This window comes from Osmerus eperlanus, chromosome 4, assembly GCF_963692335.1.
Source record: "Osmerus eperlanus chromosome 4, fOsmEpe2.1, whole genome shotgun sequence".
Taxonomy (NCBI): Eukaryota; Metazoa; Chordata; class Actinopteri; order Osmeriformes; family Osmeridae; genus Osmerus; species Osmerus eperlanus.
Genome location: NC_085021.1, coordinates 8,500,364 through 8,515,895, shown reverse-complemented (window position 1 = coordinate 8,515,895; position 15,532 = coordinate 8,500,364). Strand labels below are relative to the sequence as shown.

Below are 15,532 nucleotides of genomic sequence, written 5' to 3'. Positions count from 1 at the left end.
CTGAGATGGGCATCACTGGCACTGCACTTCAGTGGATCTCATCCTACCTGTCGGGAAGATCCTACCAGGTCTCCTGGGGAGGCAAAGTGTCAGGCCCCCGCCAGCTCTCCACTGGTGTCCCACAGGGCTCCGTTCTTGGACCCCTCCTCTTCTCCCTCTAAACCACCTCGCTTGGACCAATCATCACCTCCCATGGCTTCTCCTACCACTGCTATGCTGACGACACGCAGCTGTACCTGTCGTTCCCCCCGACCGATCCAGGGATCTCAGCTAGGATCGAGGCCTGCCTCACAGACGAGCACCACCTCCAGCTGAACCTCGCCAAAACAGAACTCCTCATCATCCCAGCCAAACCCTCCATCCCCCATGATCTCTCAATCACCCTGAGATCGGCGACAGTGACCCCTTCATCCTCTGCCAGGAACCTCGGGGTGACCATGGATGACGAGCTCTCCCTCACAGCCCACATTGCTGCGGTCTCCCGGTCGTGTAGATTCACCCTCTACAACATCCGGAAGATCAGGAGATACCTGTCTAAGCATTCCACCCAGCTGCTAGTCCAAGCACTTGTCCTCTCAAAGTTGGACTACTGCAACTCGCTGCTCGCCGGTCTCCCAGCATGCGCAACCCGCCCTCTCCAGAGGATTCAGAACGCGGCGGCCCGTCTGGTCTTCAATCTACCCAGACGCTCCCATGTTACCCCGCTCCTCATCTCCCTCCACTGGCTTCCCATCACAGCCCGTATCAGATTTAAGACTCTGGTACTGACCTTCCGAGCGGTGAACGGAACTGCACCCAACTACATCAAGTCTCTCCTCCAGCCTTACACCCCCCCCACCCCCCCGCCACCTACGGTCTTCTTCTGACAACCGTCTGGTGGTCCCACCGCTCAAGAGCACCCGGTCCCAACACAAGCTCTTCTCCTGTCTGGCCCCCCAATGGTGGAATCAACTCCCCACCTCCATCAGGGACACTGACTGTCTCCCCACCTTCAAGAAAAGGCTCAAGACGCACTTGTTCCGGAAGTACAACGGCACTTAGGAATGCTTGGCTGGACCTGATGTTAGTTTCCTCCAGGATCACAATGACTTGTATTGAGAGACTTGTTGCTTTTGTTGGTTAGTTGTAACGGTTTCAAATTCTTGTACTCGCTGTGAAATATTTTACTGTTGATTGTTTTTTCTACAGGTACACTCTTGCACTCTTGTGGGGAGTTTTATGTTGTTCAATTGTAACTTGTTTAACTGCATGCTCTCATGGTTCTTCCCTTTGGCACTTATTTGGTTTTCCACCATGTATGCTTCATGTTTTGGCTGCTCGCAATGTTTGGGGCTATCTCGTTGTTATGATCAGTGACCTATGCTCTTTTGTAAAGCTCTCTCTTGAAAGTCGCTTTGGATAAAAGCGTCTGCTAAATGCATAAATGTAAATGTTATTAGCAAGGGGGTTTAGCACTTCTCCAAGGCACTGTATTCATGTCACATTCTCATTGGGGGCTGAGCACCCCTAAAGGTCTGATCCTAGAATCGCCCCTGTCTAAGGCCTATACCCAAAAACGAAAATATGTCAGAAAGATTATGCACCGGGTGCACATCGCAAAGTAAATAAGTAAAACAAAAAATGAAAGGATGCCAACCATATTTTTCTAGGCTTACCCAAAATGATTATTATGCCTATGCCCCTGTGCTAGCCTAGACACATAAGCCCAGTTTTCATGGATTAGCCTCGTCCTAAAGTAAGATAAAATGTCAATGAAGATCTCAATTGAAAACGTTTTAGGCCAAGGACAAGGCTTTATGTCTGGGAAAGCCCCCCTAAAATGTTCTTCACCCCCTCTAAATAATTAGCCTTGTTTTGTTTTTTTGTTTTTTTACTACAGAGCAAAATCACACTCTTTCTGATTGAACCTATCTATGAACTGTCTGAAACAATGGATATCCGCGGTCCCAAATGGGCACCAAATTGTTTTGCCCCAAGCTACGCGCGCAAACATGCCACCCCCTTGGGGCTAAGCCCGCCATTTCTTTGAATCCTAGAAACGCCCCTGGAGTGCATCAACTAGAAGAGCTCATCCTTAATTCGCACGACAGTCGCCTTCCTAACAATTTCCATTTACATACAGGGATATATGTTAAAAAAGACATTCAAAATTACGTTTCTTTTAGTAAAGATAATGTAGCCCATATACCCTACATAAAATGAGTAAGGTTGCCTGCAAGTTAATTTTAGAATCTGTCGTTTGCATTGCATCGGCATCTTTATTGTAAGATAATTATGGTTAACAGGTAGCCAATAAAAATTTCGCAGTTGTTGGGTGAGATATCCCTATCTCAAATACTTCAGTTGGTCCACAAAAGCTATTTCACAGGTTTATTTGATTATTAATTGGTTAAGACTGTACATTGTCTTATTGATGCCTGCGATTGCTTGGGACTGACATTATTTTACGAACTCTTGCAAGTGGAGAGAGGAGATTATTTAACGTTATTAATATAACGTGCCTCGCCCTCTGCTCTGTTGTTAATGATAAATTGTAAAGGCTTATGATGTGATGTAATCACAGCCTGTACGTGCATAATAAATGTACGCCTACCGCGCAGACTCTATACACACGTCACTAAATAGGCTGCTCAGCCTAGAAACTAGTCCGGAAGACAGCTAAGAACAGTGATAGAATAAACATTTGTCATGTGTAATCAAACGGAAGTTGTGTGAATCGCCTAGATGATCGACTAGGTACCCAAATAGATAATAGAAGCTTCCGATATTTATAGGAGTTTGGGCTTCACTCGTATCGCAAATGAACGCGAGTAAAGTAGCCTACCGATGAGGTTGTAAAGCAATAGTACAGATTCTGGCGTGAGCTGCTTTGTAAAGCGTGGAAACGGGAGAATCTTTGCTTCAGGAAAGCAGGTGAGTAAATTAGCTAGATTAGAAATTCATCGTGTTAAATTGAAGCATATGCATTGTACATAGTGCCCGTTAGTCGATGATCATTTGGTGTCTTGGATTTTCACTTTTTTGCCATGACGAAAACATGGAGAGCCATCTTGCATACCACAATGTCTTGAGACTTGAGTTCGATACATTTTACGCTAGTGTTTGTATCCTTTCAGGATTCTTCTTGTTTGACCTCGCAGTTCTTCAAAGACGCTTAAAATGAGATTGGCAGGTGGGTCTACACACCAAATACATGAATGCTCTCGTGTGTGTGAAATTGCATGCATGTGCAGAAGAGAGTAAGTTAGTGCTATATTGGTAACTTATTTGAATGTTTTTCCCGTGTAACAGGGCCACTGCGAGCTGTCGCTGTACTTCTTTTGGTGGGACTCACTTGGGTTTTGGCCAGCTCCATTCTCGGAGGGGACAGTGGTACAGTGGTGCGACACCTCTTCACAGGTACCATAACACAATCCCCTGACTGATATGTGTTGGCAATTGGCTGATTATGTATGGCGTGTCAGATGACAAGATTGTTGATCTTATTTTCTTTTCATAGGGACCAACGAGGAGCCAACCACTGGTAAGTGGAGGTCATTATTGACCAAGTCCCTCATTATCTACGATATGTCTCCCTTAAATGCCTCACCCACTATCTGTGACTCAGTATCAGATTCCTAGTTTTGGTGTTGGTCTGTAATAACTGAATTTAAAAGTAATAGTTTCCTCTTCTCTCAGAGTCACGACCACGCAAGTACAAGTGTGGCTTGTCTGCCCCATGCCCCCCAAAACACCTGGCTTTCCGCCTGGTCTCCGGAGCTGCCAATGTCATCGGACCCAAAATATGCCTGGAGGACAAAATGTGAGAACCAATATGAATGTATCTCCATTCATCCACCACTCAATTTTACTTTTATTTCTCATTTCCCTCTTTCTCTCTCTGCCACCGTAACCAGGCATTAAACCTGCCTGAGGAGCTGAATGCAAGTATTTTGCCTTGCTCTCCTTAATTCCATTGTTGTTCGTCACTTTCTCCTCCCCTCAGTGTGCCCGCGTGTCCATGTAACTTCAGTTTGAGCCGTCCAGTGTTTTACCCTCCAGTCCCTAGGATACAATACTATTAACTGTCTTCTCAGTTCCCGTCTAACCTGTTGCGCTTCTGTTCCTCAGGCTTGTGAGCAGCGTCAAAAACAACGTTGGCCGAGGACTAAACGTCGCTTTAGTAAACGGTACACATGCTTTCCACCAGCCTTAATCTTATCTTGTGTGTTTGTTATTTGTTAACTTAATGATCATTGCTTTTGTATTGACTATTCTATTTACCTACAGGAGTAACTGGAGAGCTCTTGGACTCAAAATCCTTTGACATGTGGGCAGGAGGTGACTTAGATGTATATTATGCAGCTATAAAAAAAAATATATATTTATATACACACACATATGGATAGACAGAACGAATACATAAAATATACTGAGTAAGTAAGCCTGTCTTATTTACCACTTACAGATGTGAACGACTTGTTGAAGTATCTCCGACCACTACATGAGGGAACGCTTGTGTTTGTGGCCTCCTTTGATGATGCAGCTACAAAGTACGAGCCCCCCCCCCCCCCCCCCCCCAGAACACCCCCACACACGGAAGCTGTTTTGACAGTGTTGCAAAACAAAAAAGCAATTTCTCCCCACAGTGATATATCTTCATAAAACACAATTTTCTATTATACATTTTTCAATTACATTTTCTGAACAGTATATTTACATTACATTTATTCATTTAGCAGACGCTTTTATCCAAACTTCCGAGAGAGAGCTTTACAAAAAGTGCATAGGCCAATGATCATAAACAACGTGACAACAACAAAAACATTGCGGGTAGCCAAAGCATGAGCATACATTGTGATAAGCAAATAAGTGTCAATGGGAAGAAACACAAGAGCATCTAGTTAAACAAATTACAAATTAAACAGCATGAAACTCAAAAGTGCAAGAGTGTACCTGTAGGAAAGCAAGCAACAATAATATAATTTCCAGCGAGTACAAGTAGTTAAATCAGTAACAACTAACCAACAAGTGCAACAAGTCCCTCTATAAGTGTCATTGTGTATATATTTTTATTATTCTATCACACAATGAAGCACTCGGATACATCATACTACACATTAAAACACAATATCACTATGTATCTAAAAATATATGTGTATGTATGTCATGGAAAATTTAGGATTTTTGTACCCCTTTGCATATACTCAAATGTATTCACAAATGGGGAGCGTAAACATGGCCTGATTGTGCCCTGGTTCCTGGCTGTTCGATAGGTTGGACGATGAAGCGCGCCGGCTCTTTGAAGAGCTGGGCAGCACGGTGGTGAAGGAGCTGGCCTTCAGAGACAGCTGGGTGTTTGTGGGAGCCAAGGGCATCGAGAACAAGAGTCCGTTTGAGCAGGTAGAGAATTACAACCGCCGCTCATGCTGCTTCTTCATAACAAGGTATTGCACAGGCTCATCTACTTTGCCTCCATTTTTACTTTGGAGAGGTGGTCTGTGTGACTTCTTTTGTTATACATGTAAATAGGAAATTATAGGTGGAGTGTCCTGGTTGGGAGAGGGCTTGCAGTGTTACTGTGGATTACCTGTAGTCTGCACAACAGGTTTATTGTATGTCATTGAGGTCTCGCATATGGGAGAATAAATAATGAAAACATTGCAGTTTGTACAAATGAAATGTGGTAATCTTGTTTGTGGTAGTGGAACCCTTTCTCTTGCTCTTCATTGCTCTCTTTCCCTCCTATAGCGTATGAAGAACAGTAAGAACAGCAACAAGTATGAAGGCTGGCCTGAATCTCTGGAGATGGATGGATGTATTCCACTACGAGCTCCGTTGGAGAACTAAGCCCTTTGTTGTACCAATATTAGGACCTGCACTGCACAGAAGAGGAGTTAGTCATATTGACAATTACAGTGGCACAACTGAAGCTGTGCCAGGTTTAAAAACAATTAGGAAGTCCCAGAGAATACTTCTTTTACATTAGTTCAAACATGGGTCCAGTTACGTGTCGTCTACAATGGACTTCTTTCATCTGCCTAGACTTACTGTGAAAAATGCTGGAGCTGACTGCTAACAACTTCAAACTTGTGGATTAAATGGGTTTCTTGATGGTCTTCACTGAACGCACAAACCAGATGACAATGTGGAAAGGGAAATGTGTGTGACATAGGAGCGGTTATAGAGGAAGATGCGTTCTAGTTCGACTGAAACAGCCTCAAATGTTGACAACTTGTGCGTGAGAGTCCCAAAGATGCCATTGTGAACAAATATTTATGGTTATAGGATATGTTTTTTTCTGCATTGATAAGACCCTGTCTTCTGAGGAATTATGCCTCAAACAGTATATATACTGTATATAAGAGTTGATGCAGGATCTTGTCTTTAGTGTAGTGCAGAGAAACCTATTAATATTATACCATTATACCCATTTCATATTGTGTTATCAATTGATTTATAGATAAACTGACATCAATGTTTACAGATGATACGTGGAGTCTTGAAGACATTGTTTGTAACTACACGTGCAAACACAAATTCCGTCAAATATACTTATTTTCACAGAGTAGCATGCTTAGTGGATCTTCATGCCGGCATTGATAAGTTAAAATATCATAAATGAATATTACTATTAATGCAATTATGTCAATGTGTCCCTGGCATTGTCTTGTTTGTAGTGTTTTTGTGTGCTTATTTTAAATTCTGATAAAATGTATTTTACTGTCTTAAACATGTCCTCAAACTCTTATTTAGTTAAGTTACCTCAGGTTCACAGGCTTTCTCGGCTCATAAAACAGCCTACTGGAAAAAGATGATATAGGAATAACATCCTGTCGGATGTTATCCGATAGGAATAACATCCGACAGGGGGCGACAACAGTTGGGGTTATTCGGTTCTTTCATGGTTCACTCAAGATTCTCCAATATGCAGACCCCTGTTTGTATTCATAAGAATGTTGCATTTTATTTTGTGAAGCAGTCGAGAATGACAATAATTAAAACCTTTATTCTCCTTTGATAGGTTGAGAGTTAGGATTAGAATGGCAACTGCAATTCCTGTAATTGTATTAAATACATTAGACAATGCATTTAAATAAAATATCAGGTTTTATACATCACTATTTGTGCATTTCAGAGTGCTTAGGTGGCCAAATTCACGATTGCCAATTTGCGTAACATCACAATCCTTTAATTTGGGTTTAAACGAAATGTAAACCATTGCAAATTGCATGTTAGCCACTGCCCTCTGGTGGTCAGATCTAAAAGCGGTCGCGTGCGCATTTGGGATGAGCCCGTGGCAAGTGTCTCTCCACTGTCGTTAGAAACGAAGAGGCAAGCAAGCGCATACAGTTACACCTTGTATACAGATGGCCGTGTGACTCGTGTGTTGTATATAATGTACATAATTTTAGTTTTAAATGTATCTGCGTGTAAACATTTATACATTCAGTCGCCAAATCGACGAGTGGGTAAAGAAAATCTGTAAATCTAAAGAAAGGCAAGCATCATCTGAATGGAAGCACGTAGATCGCCAGCTCGAACATATCGAGACCAGACGACTCGAATGGGGATTTTTAAACCAGGACTTACCTACAGAAGCAGTAGAAGCCCAAAAACGTCAAAGGAAGTATATAAATGCGAGTTATATTTCTGCTTAATTGAATGTAATTATTTTATGTAAATAATTGCTGATAAATTCCAACGTGAAGGCCGCTGTAACGTTAAATCATTTGTATATACAACGGAATAGCTAGTTGTATAGCTAGTCATTGCTAACTGGGCTAGCCGTTCGCCTAAATCACAACAGACAACAGCAATATGTTACATTTTGGTAAGTACCCTACAACTTGATATATTGTTACAATTAACGCCTGTAATGTATTGATGATGGAGTTCTTAATTTGACATCCGTGTGGAAATGTGAGTTTTGTTGTCAACGGAATTCATTATAAAAAGAGTTGTAACGTATTATTCGGTAATTATTACCGATTTCATCAGTATGAACGGATCATTTCCCATTTATCTATTTGTTTATAATGGGCTACATTCTAAGGAATCCCGTTAAGTGCGAATATGAATCTACTGCTGTAGAGGTTTAGCAAACCAATAGCTTGTCGTGAAATTAGATATATTGTGTCCACATTACTTGTGCACTGAACTCGGTGTTTCCTTATTTTCACTGTCGCATGTCAGTCACTAGGCTAAATAAATACTCACGCACGGTGATTGTACTAACACTAACCGGCACATTATCATTTACCGCTTAGAAATAGGCGTTTCTCGAGTGTACCAGCTAGCCAATGGAAACCGCCTTGCTCGTGCACAGGGTGCATTGCTGTGTGAATTGCCAAAAAGATGACATAGTTGTCCGTTTTAAGACCACTACAAAGTGGTTCTGAAGTGACTAGGCCTACAGCAACCGTAAAACAAGGAAAATACATTCTTTATTTCATCGTATTTCTTTGTTTTTTTCGTGAGGAACCCCACCCCCTTCAAAATCTCCCCATTCAACAGTCATACCCGCTTATCAAAACCACGTTGGTCATTGATTGTTGATAGTACATTTTTGTTGGAGTATAAAGGTATGACATGCTTGAGTGCATTCTTAAATGTCTCCACAGGTTGTCATGTTGACACTGGGCAGCCTGATGTCAAATCTTCTGACCGAGTTCAAAGTAAAAACCATTGCAATTAGTGTGTTTTTATAAACCCCTGTTGCCAAATTGATATCTAATAAAAGGCTCTGTCCAGCTCTGTGCTATTATCATATGCAGCCGTAGAAGGGGCTGAGCTGGATGCGTGGCTTCTGGAGTTGTAAGCCACTTTAGTAACGTGTAATCCTGACTCATCATCGACAGGCGCCCACTGATTAAGGGACTCTTACCTGGATTAGGCAGTCTGTTTAGAGAGAGAGATTGAAAGAGAGAGAGAGAGAAAGAGAGTGAGACAGACACACACACACAGAGAGAGAGAGAGAGAGAGAGAAAGAGAAAGAGAGAGCACTGTTGGATGATAGAAAAGCAGAATAAAGTGGTGTTAGATAATAGTTTTCCCCTCTGTCACTGTGTGAACAGTTTCTACTGTGTGTGTTACCTACACTCACTCTTTCACATGCTTGACCTGGATTGGACAGTACTTTTTGTGTTTCAGCCCTGGGCTGCCCTAATGGGACTGGAACAATCATGTTGTTTGATTCAAGTTGAGGTTTGTGTTTTTCCTCCTGAAACTCAACATCCAGTCTAGACCATAGAGTCAGGAGAAACAAAATGTGCCAAAAATGTGAGACAGTGAATGTGAATGTGATCTGTACAGTTTGAACTTTGATCTTGATTCTTTCTCAGTATGTAATCTTTGTGGGATCAATGCTAACGTTAAAGAGTATGTAGCTTAACGGAAATCAGGTGTGAAGTATACAGGTACGCACAGGTTATGATTTGGGCCGTAGGGTGGAAAAACCATGGAACAGATAGGCTTACATAACACTGAACCAAAGCCCTACTCCAACCTTGATGTCTTTGTACCAATATTAAGATCAATTGGCTTACTATATAGCTTACAATTTAGCACTGAGTGCAATTAAGGCACACTACAAATACAATGTATTGTTATTAATAAAATTCAGATTTCTGAATTTTTTTCTTAAGTCAAATAAACAGTCCAGCTTGGTACAGCAGCATCTGTCAGGGCACCTATGATTAATCAAGAGGGGCAAGCAAAGCTTAACATGCATCCATCCTGCCAGCTTCACCCATTTACTCATGTTTCCAGTCAAACAGTCAGCACTAGACTCCCAGAAGTAAAAATATGCTATTGGACTCTAACTTTTTGATTTTTTTTTGTGTCCCGAACTGTAGTTGTTTTTGCTCAACCAGACATTTAGCTATAGTCACTGCTTTCATTCACACAAACACTGGCACATATTTTATCAGCGAAAATCCCTCCACAACCCCTTTTTTGTCTGTGCCATCCCCCTCTCTTTATTTCTCTCTTGTTCTCTTTCACACACACATTTTCCCACCCCTTCCACCCCCCCCTCTCTGGTCACAGTTTAGAACTTTCATGCCATCACCCTCCCCAATTCCTTCCTGCCTCCCCTTTTTATTCACACTTTTCATCAACATCATGTCCCCCCCCTCTACCAAAAAAACGTCTCAGTCTGCCCACAGAGTGCAGTCTGCCTGCACACACACACACACACACACACACACACACAGAGTGAGTCCCCTGGCTCCTCCTTTGTCTGCCTGACTAAATCTACAGAGGCCACTCAGTCCCAGGGGATTAATGTGTGTATGCCCATGAAGTGAGGGATGGAAAAAAAGGAGAGAGGCAGAAAGAGGACGCGATGGAGCCGCGTGTTTGTTATGTTTGGAGTTTAGTATCTCTGTGTGTGTGAGACCAGAACACTGGGACTGGGATTGTCTGCGTCTGCAGAATGGAGAGCACAGAACACAGGGAGCAGTTGGCGAACTCCCGGTTTATTTCCACAAAGCTTTTGAAGTCTGAAGTCTCGCTGTCGTGTTTAAAGCGAGAGAAGTTTGGGGAACCAGTAAAGAGTCTAGGCTGAAGGTGTTCAGAAAACCTTTTCTTTTTTTGCTGTGCATTTCAGAAATGATTAGACTAGGTTCATAAAGCAGACTGAAGGTGTTGTGCTTGCTTGTGGGCCTGCTGCAGGCTGGATGGCAGGCAGACCTCAGCATGGGGAGTCAAGTGGCTGAGCGGTGAGGGAATCGGGCTAGTAATCCGAAGGTTGCCAGTTCGATTCCCGGTCATGCCAACTGACGTTGTGTCCTTGGGCAAGGCACTTCACCCTACTTGCCTCGGGGGAATGTCCCTGTACTTACTGTAAGTCGCTCTGGATAAGAGCGTCTGCTAAATGACTAAATGTAATGTAAAATGTAAATGTCTTCGGTGTTCTTCTCTATCACCAATAGGTACATACAGTTCCAGAATCTCAAGGGTGACTGGAGACCTGTGAAAAGACATGTTAGGATGCAATATGATTTGTGGATATCAACCACATCGCTGCTCACTGGATTGTTCAGTACAGTTTGGCTTATGACCACCATGGTTTCCTCACACAGGCGGTCATTTGTCCTTTTGTCAGGAAATTCTCTTGGACATAAATTCTTTTTTTTGTAAAGGGACAAACATTTTGTGCGTGCATGTTTGTGTGTGTGTGTACAGGTGCCCATGCATGATTCTGTGAGAGCGTGTGTGTTTTGAAATTGTTCCTGTGTGTGTGCGTGTGTGTTTGAGAGAGAGAATGTGTGTGTGTGTGTATATGGGTGTGTGTGAGAGAGATGTGACTGAATGTGTTTGATGTACTGTGATAACTCTGTCCGGTATGTGACTTTCATGGGAACTCCTTGCCCTGGGGACAGTGGCACATAAGCTCTTGTTTAAAGGAGAACTTCCCCCTCTTTATCGCCTGTTGTTTTTCCCTCTTGACCCCTGACTTCCCATCCTCTGTTACCTTTCACGAGTCTTAGTACAGTTTGTCCCCTCTGTGGCCCACTAGGTAATTTTAAGTTTCTGACTGAAGTTTGTTTATGATATTGATTGAGACCAATATCAAGTACTAGGTTTGTTTCTGTGTATATTACTGTAAGTACAACTGAAAAGCAATCTGTCTTCAATAATTGCAGTCATATTTCATATTGCTTTATACTAGAGTGGCATGCATTATAGTCTCTACTGATGCTTGCAACCTAAGTTCATGTGTTGGGAATGTAGCTCAACGGGAAGTGTCCTCTTCACATTATCCCGCCCTATCAGAAGCACTCACGTTTCCCACCTTGAACCTATTGTCTCTCTAATTTGACTGACAGGTATTAGCATTGCAGCTTGGATTCCCTTCAGTTCAATTGAGAAAGGGCATGCTTGACTTCAAGGCTAATGATGGCATTTTAAATGATATAATGGGTGCTGAGAGCTTCTGTCTCTACCCCGTCGTTCACAGTGGATTTATTTTTGCAGTTGATCGCAGAAAGAGCCAATGCTATGACATCAACGATGTCATGATGACATTGCGCCCCCCTCACCAAATCCATTAAGACCACAGCACACTGATGAAATCCGTTCCCTCAACAAAGATAAAAAACAGTCCGATTATTTAGTTTCTGTAGAAACGGAGGTCATAGATCCCCATCAAATCTACTGCTAAATAAGATTTATTGTCATATTTTTCAAGTATTTATCTAATTTTTACATACAGTAAAATTCAAATATTTATGCCTTGCTCAAGTTACTGTAAAATTACTATAAAATTGCTCTGTAACCCTTAGGGGGCCTTTAATGCCCATAGCTATGCAGTCAGTTGTAACTAGAATGTGAGGAAGTGGATCTATACTATTTCCTGGTGTGTCCTGAGAGGTCCAAGGGTATGTTATCAATTGCTAGCATGACATCATAATCAATCTTAGGTTATCATTCCTATATTAAAGATGTATCTTGTGGTATAAGCAGCACAATTGAGCACCTTGCTTGATCTTCTCTGTGTTGTGGCCCACTCGTACCTTAGACAACATGACCAAGTGGATCATATCAGTCAGCCAGCATCCTCTCCAGCTTCCGGGCTGTCAGTCAAGCCATTCAATAATCTTTGATTGAATTGAGCATTTGTTGTCCAGCAGCCGGGGCAGTAAGCAGGCTCGGCAGATATTGGCCGTCTGATGGAAGACCTGACACTCAGGGACAGATGGAGGTGATACAGAGGCAAATATAACGAAATCACCAGAGGGGAAGCACCAACACACACACACACACACACACACACACACAGTGAGATTAACTTACAACAAAGCAGGGGTATATTGCTATCTCACCTTTAGGGAGGCGTATGTGTGTATCTGTTCAAGTGTGCTCCCCTTGCAAATGTGCACCAGTGTGTGTGAGTGGAGAATCCGTTTCACTAGCTGTTAACTACATGTTTAGCTGATAACAACATAATGGGGGCCAACTGAAATTCCCTGTCTTAATAAAAGCCGACCGGATCACAACGTTTACAAATCGATGGAGAACAGCACATCCTCATCATTGTGATGGTGTCTACAGTTAATAATGTCTGAAGAGTGCAGCACTCCCAGATCACCAGCGTTCTGTGTAGTTGTATTTCTCAACCCCCCCCCCACTCATCAATGAGTCATGATGAACTGTACTGGCCCTTCCATTTATCATCAGAATGTAGTACTCCAAATGACAGCTCCTTATTGCCTAATGGACCTTTTGACCACCACAACTGAAGATGTAAGAAACACTCAGAAACAAACTCCTCCCTCCCTCTTTCTATGATGGAACTCTTAGTTGAAACCTCAAAGGTTGCAAGTGCAGCACAGTATGCCCTATAACAAAGAATAAGCTTGTGTTTGGGAGTTTATTAGCCGATTTAATGGGAGCTTTGGTTACAGTGTTTGAGGATATTCTCTCAGGGCTCACCATACATGGGCACCAGAGGTGCTGTCCGTGCCTGCCACCCAAGACGAATGAACACAAGCCAATTAATCCCCTTACAGTGGACATTTGCCCACAAACAATGGAAAAAGGCCATTTGGGGGATATTTCAGGATCTAATGAATGGAGGCTTCCCAGTTAATCCCAGCCTTTCCCCAGCCCACTTAGGGGTGGGTTCAAAACTTGAATCAGAATCCCTGGCAGATTGTTGCATATGATCCAGAATCCTACATTATTAGGATGGGATTCAGTCATTAACCATGGACCAAGCGATCTGCAGGAATACCAATTCAGCTATTAAGTAGAACAGCATGAATACTTTTGATTAATGAGACACGTGGGAAATGTCTGTGAGCTCCATGAAAACCTGCTGGCGCAGTGGAGGTTGCTAATGTGTGCCAGGGAGTCAGATCCCTGTCTGAGCAATGTCACTATCGCCTTTTTCATTCAAATGAGCTGCGAGCAGACTGCTGAAAAAAAGAGTTTAGAAACTCTTATTTATGTAAAGCATTTCCTTGATGTCCTCTCACTCCCACAGAGATCGTGCTGTCCTCCGCCTCGACTTGTCTCTCCTGCAAACCAACTCCAGGGAATCCGTTCTCCACAGTTAAAAAAATGTTGAACACGACGGGGCTGCTTATGTGTTGAATATCTTTCCTCATGCACTCATTCACGTGTTGTCATTTCTTTGCAGGATTTACCTGAGGACCGTGAACACGCTGTGCTTTCAGGACAGGGCCTTGGGGAACTTTTCATACAAAAGCTTGAAGGACCCTCCTCTGAGCTAGAGTGTTCCGCCTGGGTCAGATGAGGGGAGGAGTTTCTCCCATCGGGGACTGAGTTCACCGGCCTGGCTGGGTGGGGAAGATGCACACAGACGATGGGGAGAAGGATGCTCAACGCAGAGAACTAGTTCTGGCTAGAGAAAAGCTCTCGGCTTGTCATCTCATGCCCCAGTTAACCAACCGAGGTTAGGAGAGACAGGGAGAGAGTCCACTTGGGTGAAGGAGGGATCCCGTTTCACCGGCAGCACTGGAAGAGCGAGCCACATAGACGACAAGGGGTAGGAGGGTGACCACAGAAAGAGAGAGAGACGGGGACTGACAGAGAACCAGGGGGTAGGAGGAGGAGGGGGGGGCGGCGAAGCGGGAGCGGGAGCGGACATTCCCGATGGCGACTGACCCTGGCGAGCCCACGGGCACCGAGGACTCCTCGGAGAAGTCCGATGGACCGAGGGAGGAGGAGGCGGAGTCGGAGGGCAGGGCCGGACGGGAGAGGACGCGCAGCACCCCCTCCGACTTCCCCTCCTCTCAGACCCAGGAGAGGATTGCCGAGGGAGTGGGACCCAGGGCAGGAGGAGGAGGCGGCGGCGGAGGAGGAGGAGAGGGCAAGGGCAGCGCACGGGAGACGGAAACGGCGGCACGACCGCTGTCCCTCTCCACGCCCTCGTCCCCGGCGGCCCACGGCCCGAGGCTGAGGCGAGAGAAGCGCTTCTTCCGGAAGAGCGTGGAGATCTGCGAGGAGGAGGACGAGGTGGAGGAGGGCGTGGCGCCCCCCCGCCTCGAGCTGTGCGCCACAGACTCGGTGTTTGCCGGCGGGGCCCAGCCGCAGGGCACCGCCTCCGCCGTCCTCGGACACGACGCCGGCTCCGCCCAGGAGCCCGGCAAGGAGCCGTCCTTATCCTTGCCCCCGCAGCGGGGGAAGGAGAGGGACCGGGAGCTGGAGGAGGAGGCCGAGATGAAGGCCGTCGCCACCTCCCCAGGGGGGCGCTTCCTCAAGTTTGACATTGAGCTGGGCAGGGGAGCCTTTAAGACCGTTTACAAAGGCCTGGACACCGAGACCTGGGTGGAGGTGGCCTGGTGTGAACTTCAGGTGAGGAGATCTGCTTGACTCTAGGGATCAATAAAAATCATCTTATAACTAAATAACCCACTGTGACCTTCTGGAACCGGTTTAGGCCTAAATGTCACATCACACAGATAAAACTTTTCCCTCCTTGGGAAAGATTGTCTGTTGTCTACCTGCTTTTCATGTTGAGGTTGCAGCCTGAAGAAGGCTGGCAGAGTGAACGCTGGAACACCAAACTAGAGGAGGAGCG

The 15,532-nt window shown here is 44.4% G+C and overlaps 2 protein-coding genes across 7 annotated transcripts in view; both read left to right on the top strand.

Moving 5' to 3' along the window:
- The first annotated feature begins 2,620 nt into the window (after window positions 1-2,620).
- Window positions 2,621-6,712, top strand: fam3a (FAM3 metabolism regulating signaling molecule A). 2 transcript variants are annotated; one of them, XM_062458603.1, is made up of 10 exons: window positions 2,621-2,913; window positions 3,117-3,172; window positions 3,292-3,399; window positions 3,500-3,523; window positions 3,679-3,802; window positions 4,111-4,169; window positions 4,270-4,320; window positions 4,448-4,532; window positions 5,256-5,426; window positions 5,731-6,712. In XM_062458603.1, the coding sequence occupies exons 2-10, from the start codon at window positions 3,160-3,162 to the stop codon at window positions 5,735-5,737; spliced, it is 642 nt and encodes a 213-aa protein (XP_062314587.1). In that variant the 5' UTR covers window positions 2,621-2,913; window positions 3,117-3,159; the 3' UTR covers window positions 5,738-6,712. The 2 variants fall into 2 exon arrangements, with proteins under 2 accessions (XP_062314587.1, XP_062314586.1); XM_062458602.1 differs by having other exon boundaries at window positions 2,628-2,913; window positions 5,256-5,382.
- A 595-nt stretch (window positions 6,713-7,307) lies between these two features.
- Window positions 7,308-15,532, top strand: part of wnk3 (WNK lysine deficient protein kinase 3) — a 39,148-nt gene continuing 30,923 nt past the window's right edge. For all 5 annotated transcript variants that reach the window (XM_062458593.1, XM_062458596.1, XM_062458594.1 and 2 more), the window contains exons 1-2: window positions 7,308-7,813; window positions 14,129-15,306. In XM_062458593.1, the coding sequence (XP_062314577.1) occupies window positions 14,605-15,306 (702 nt within the window). In that variant the 5' untranslated portion in view covers window positions 7,308-7,813; window positions 14,129-14,604. The remainder of the gene's footprint in view (window positions 7,814-14,128; window positions 15,307-15,532) is intronic.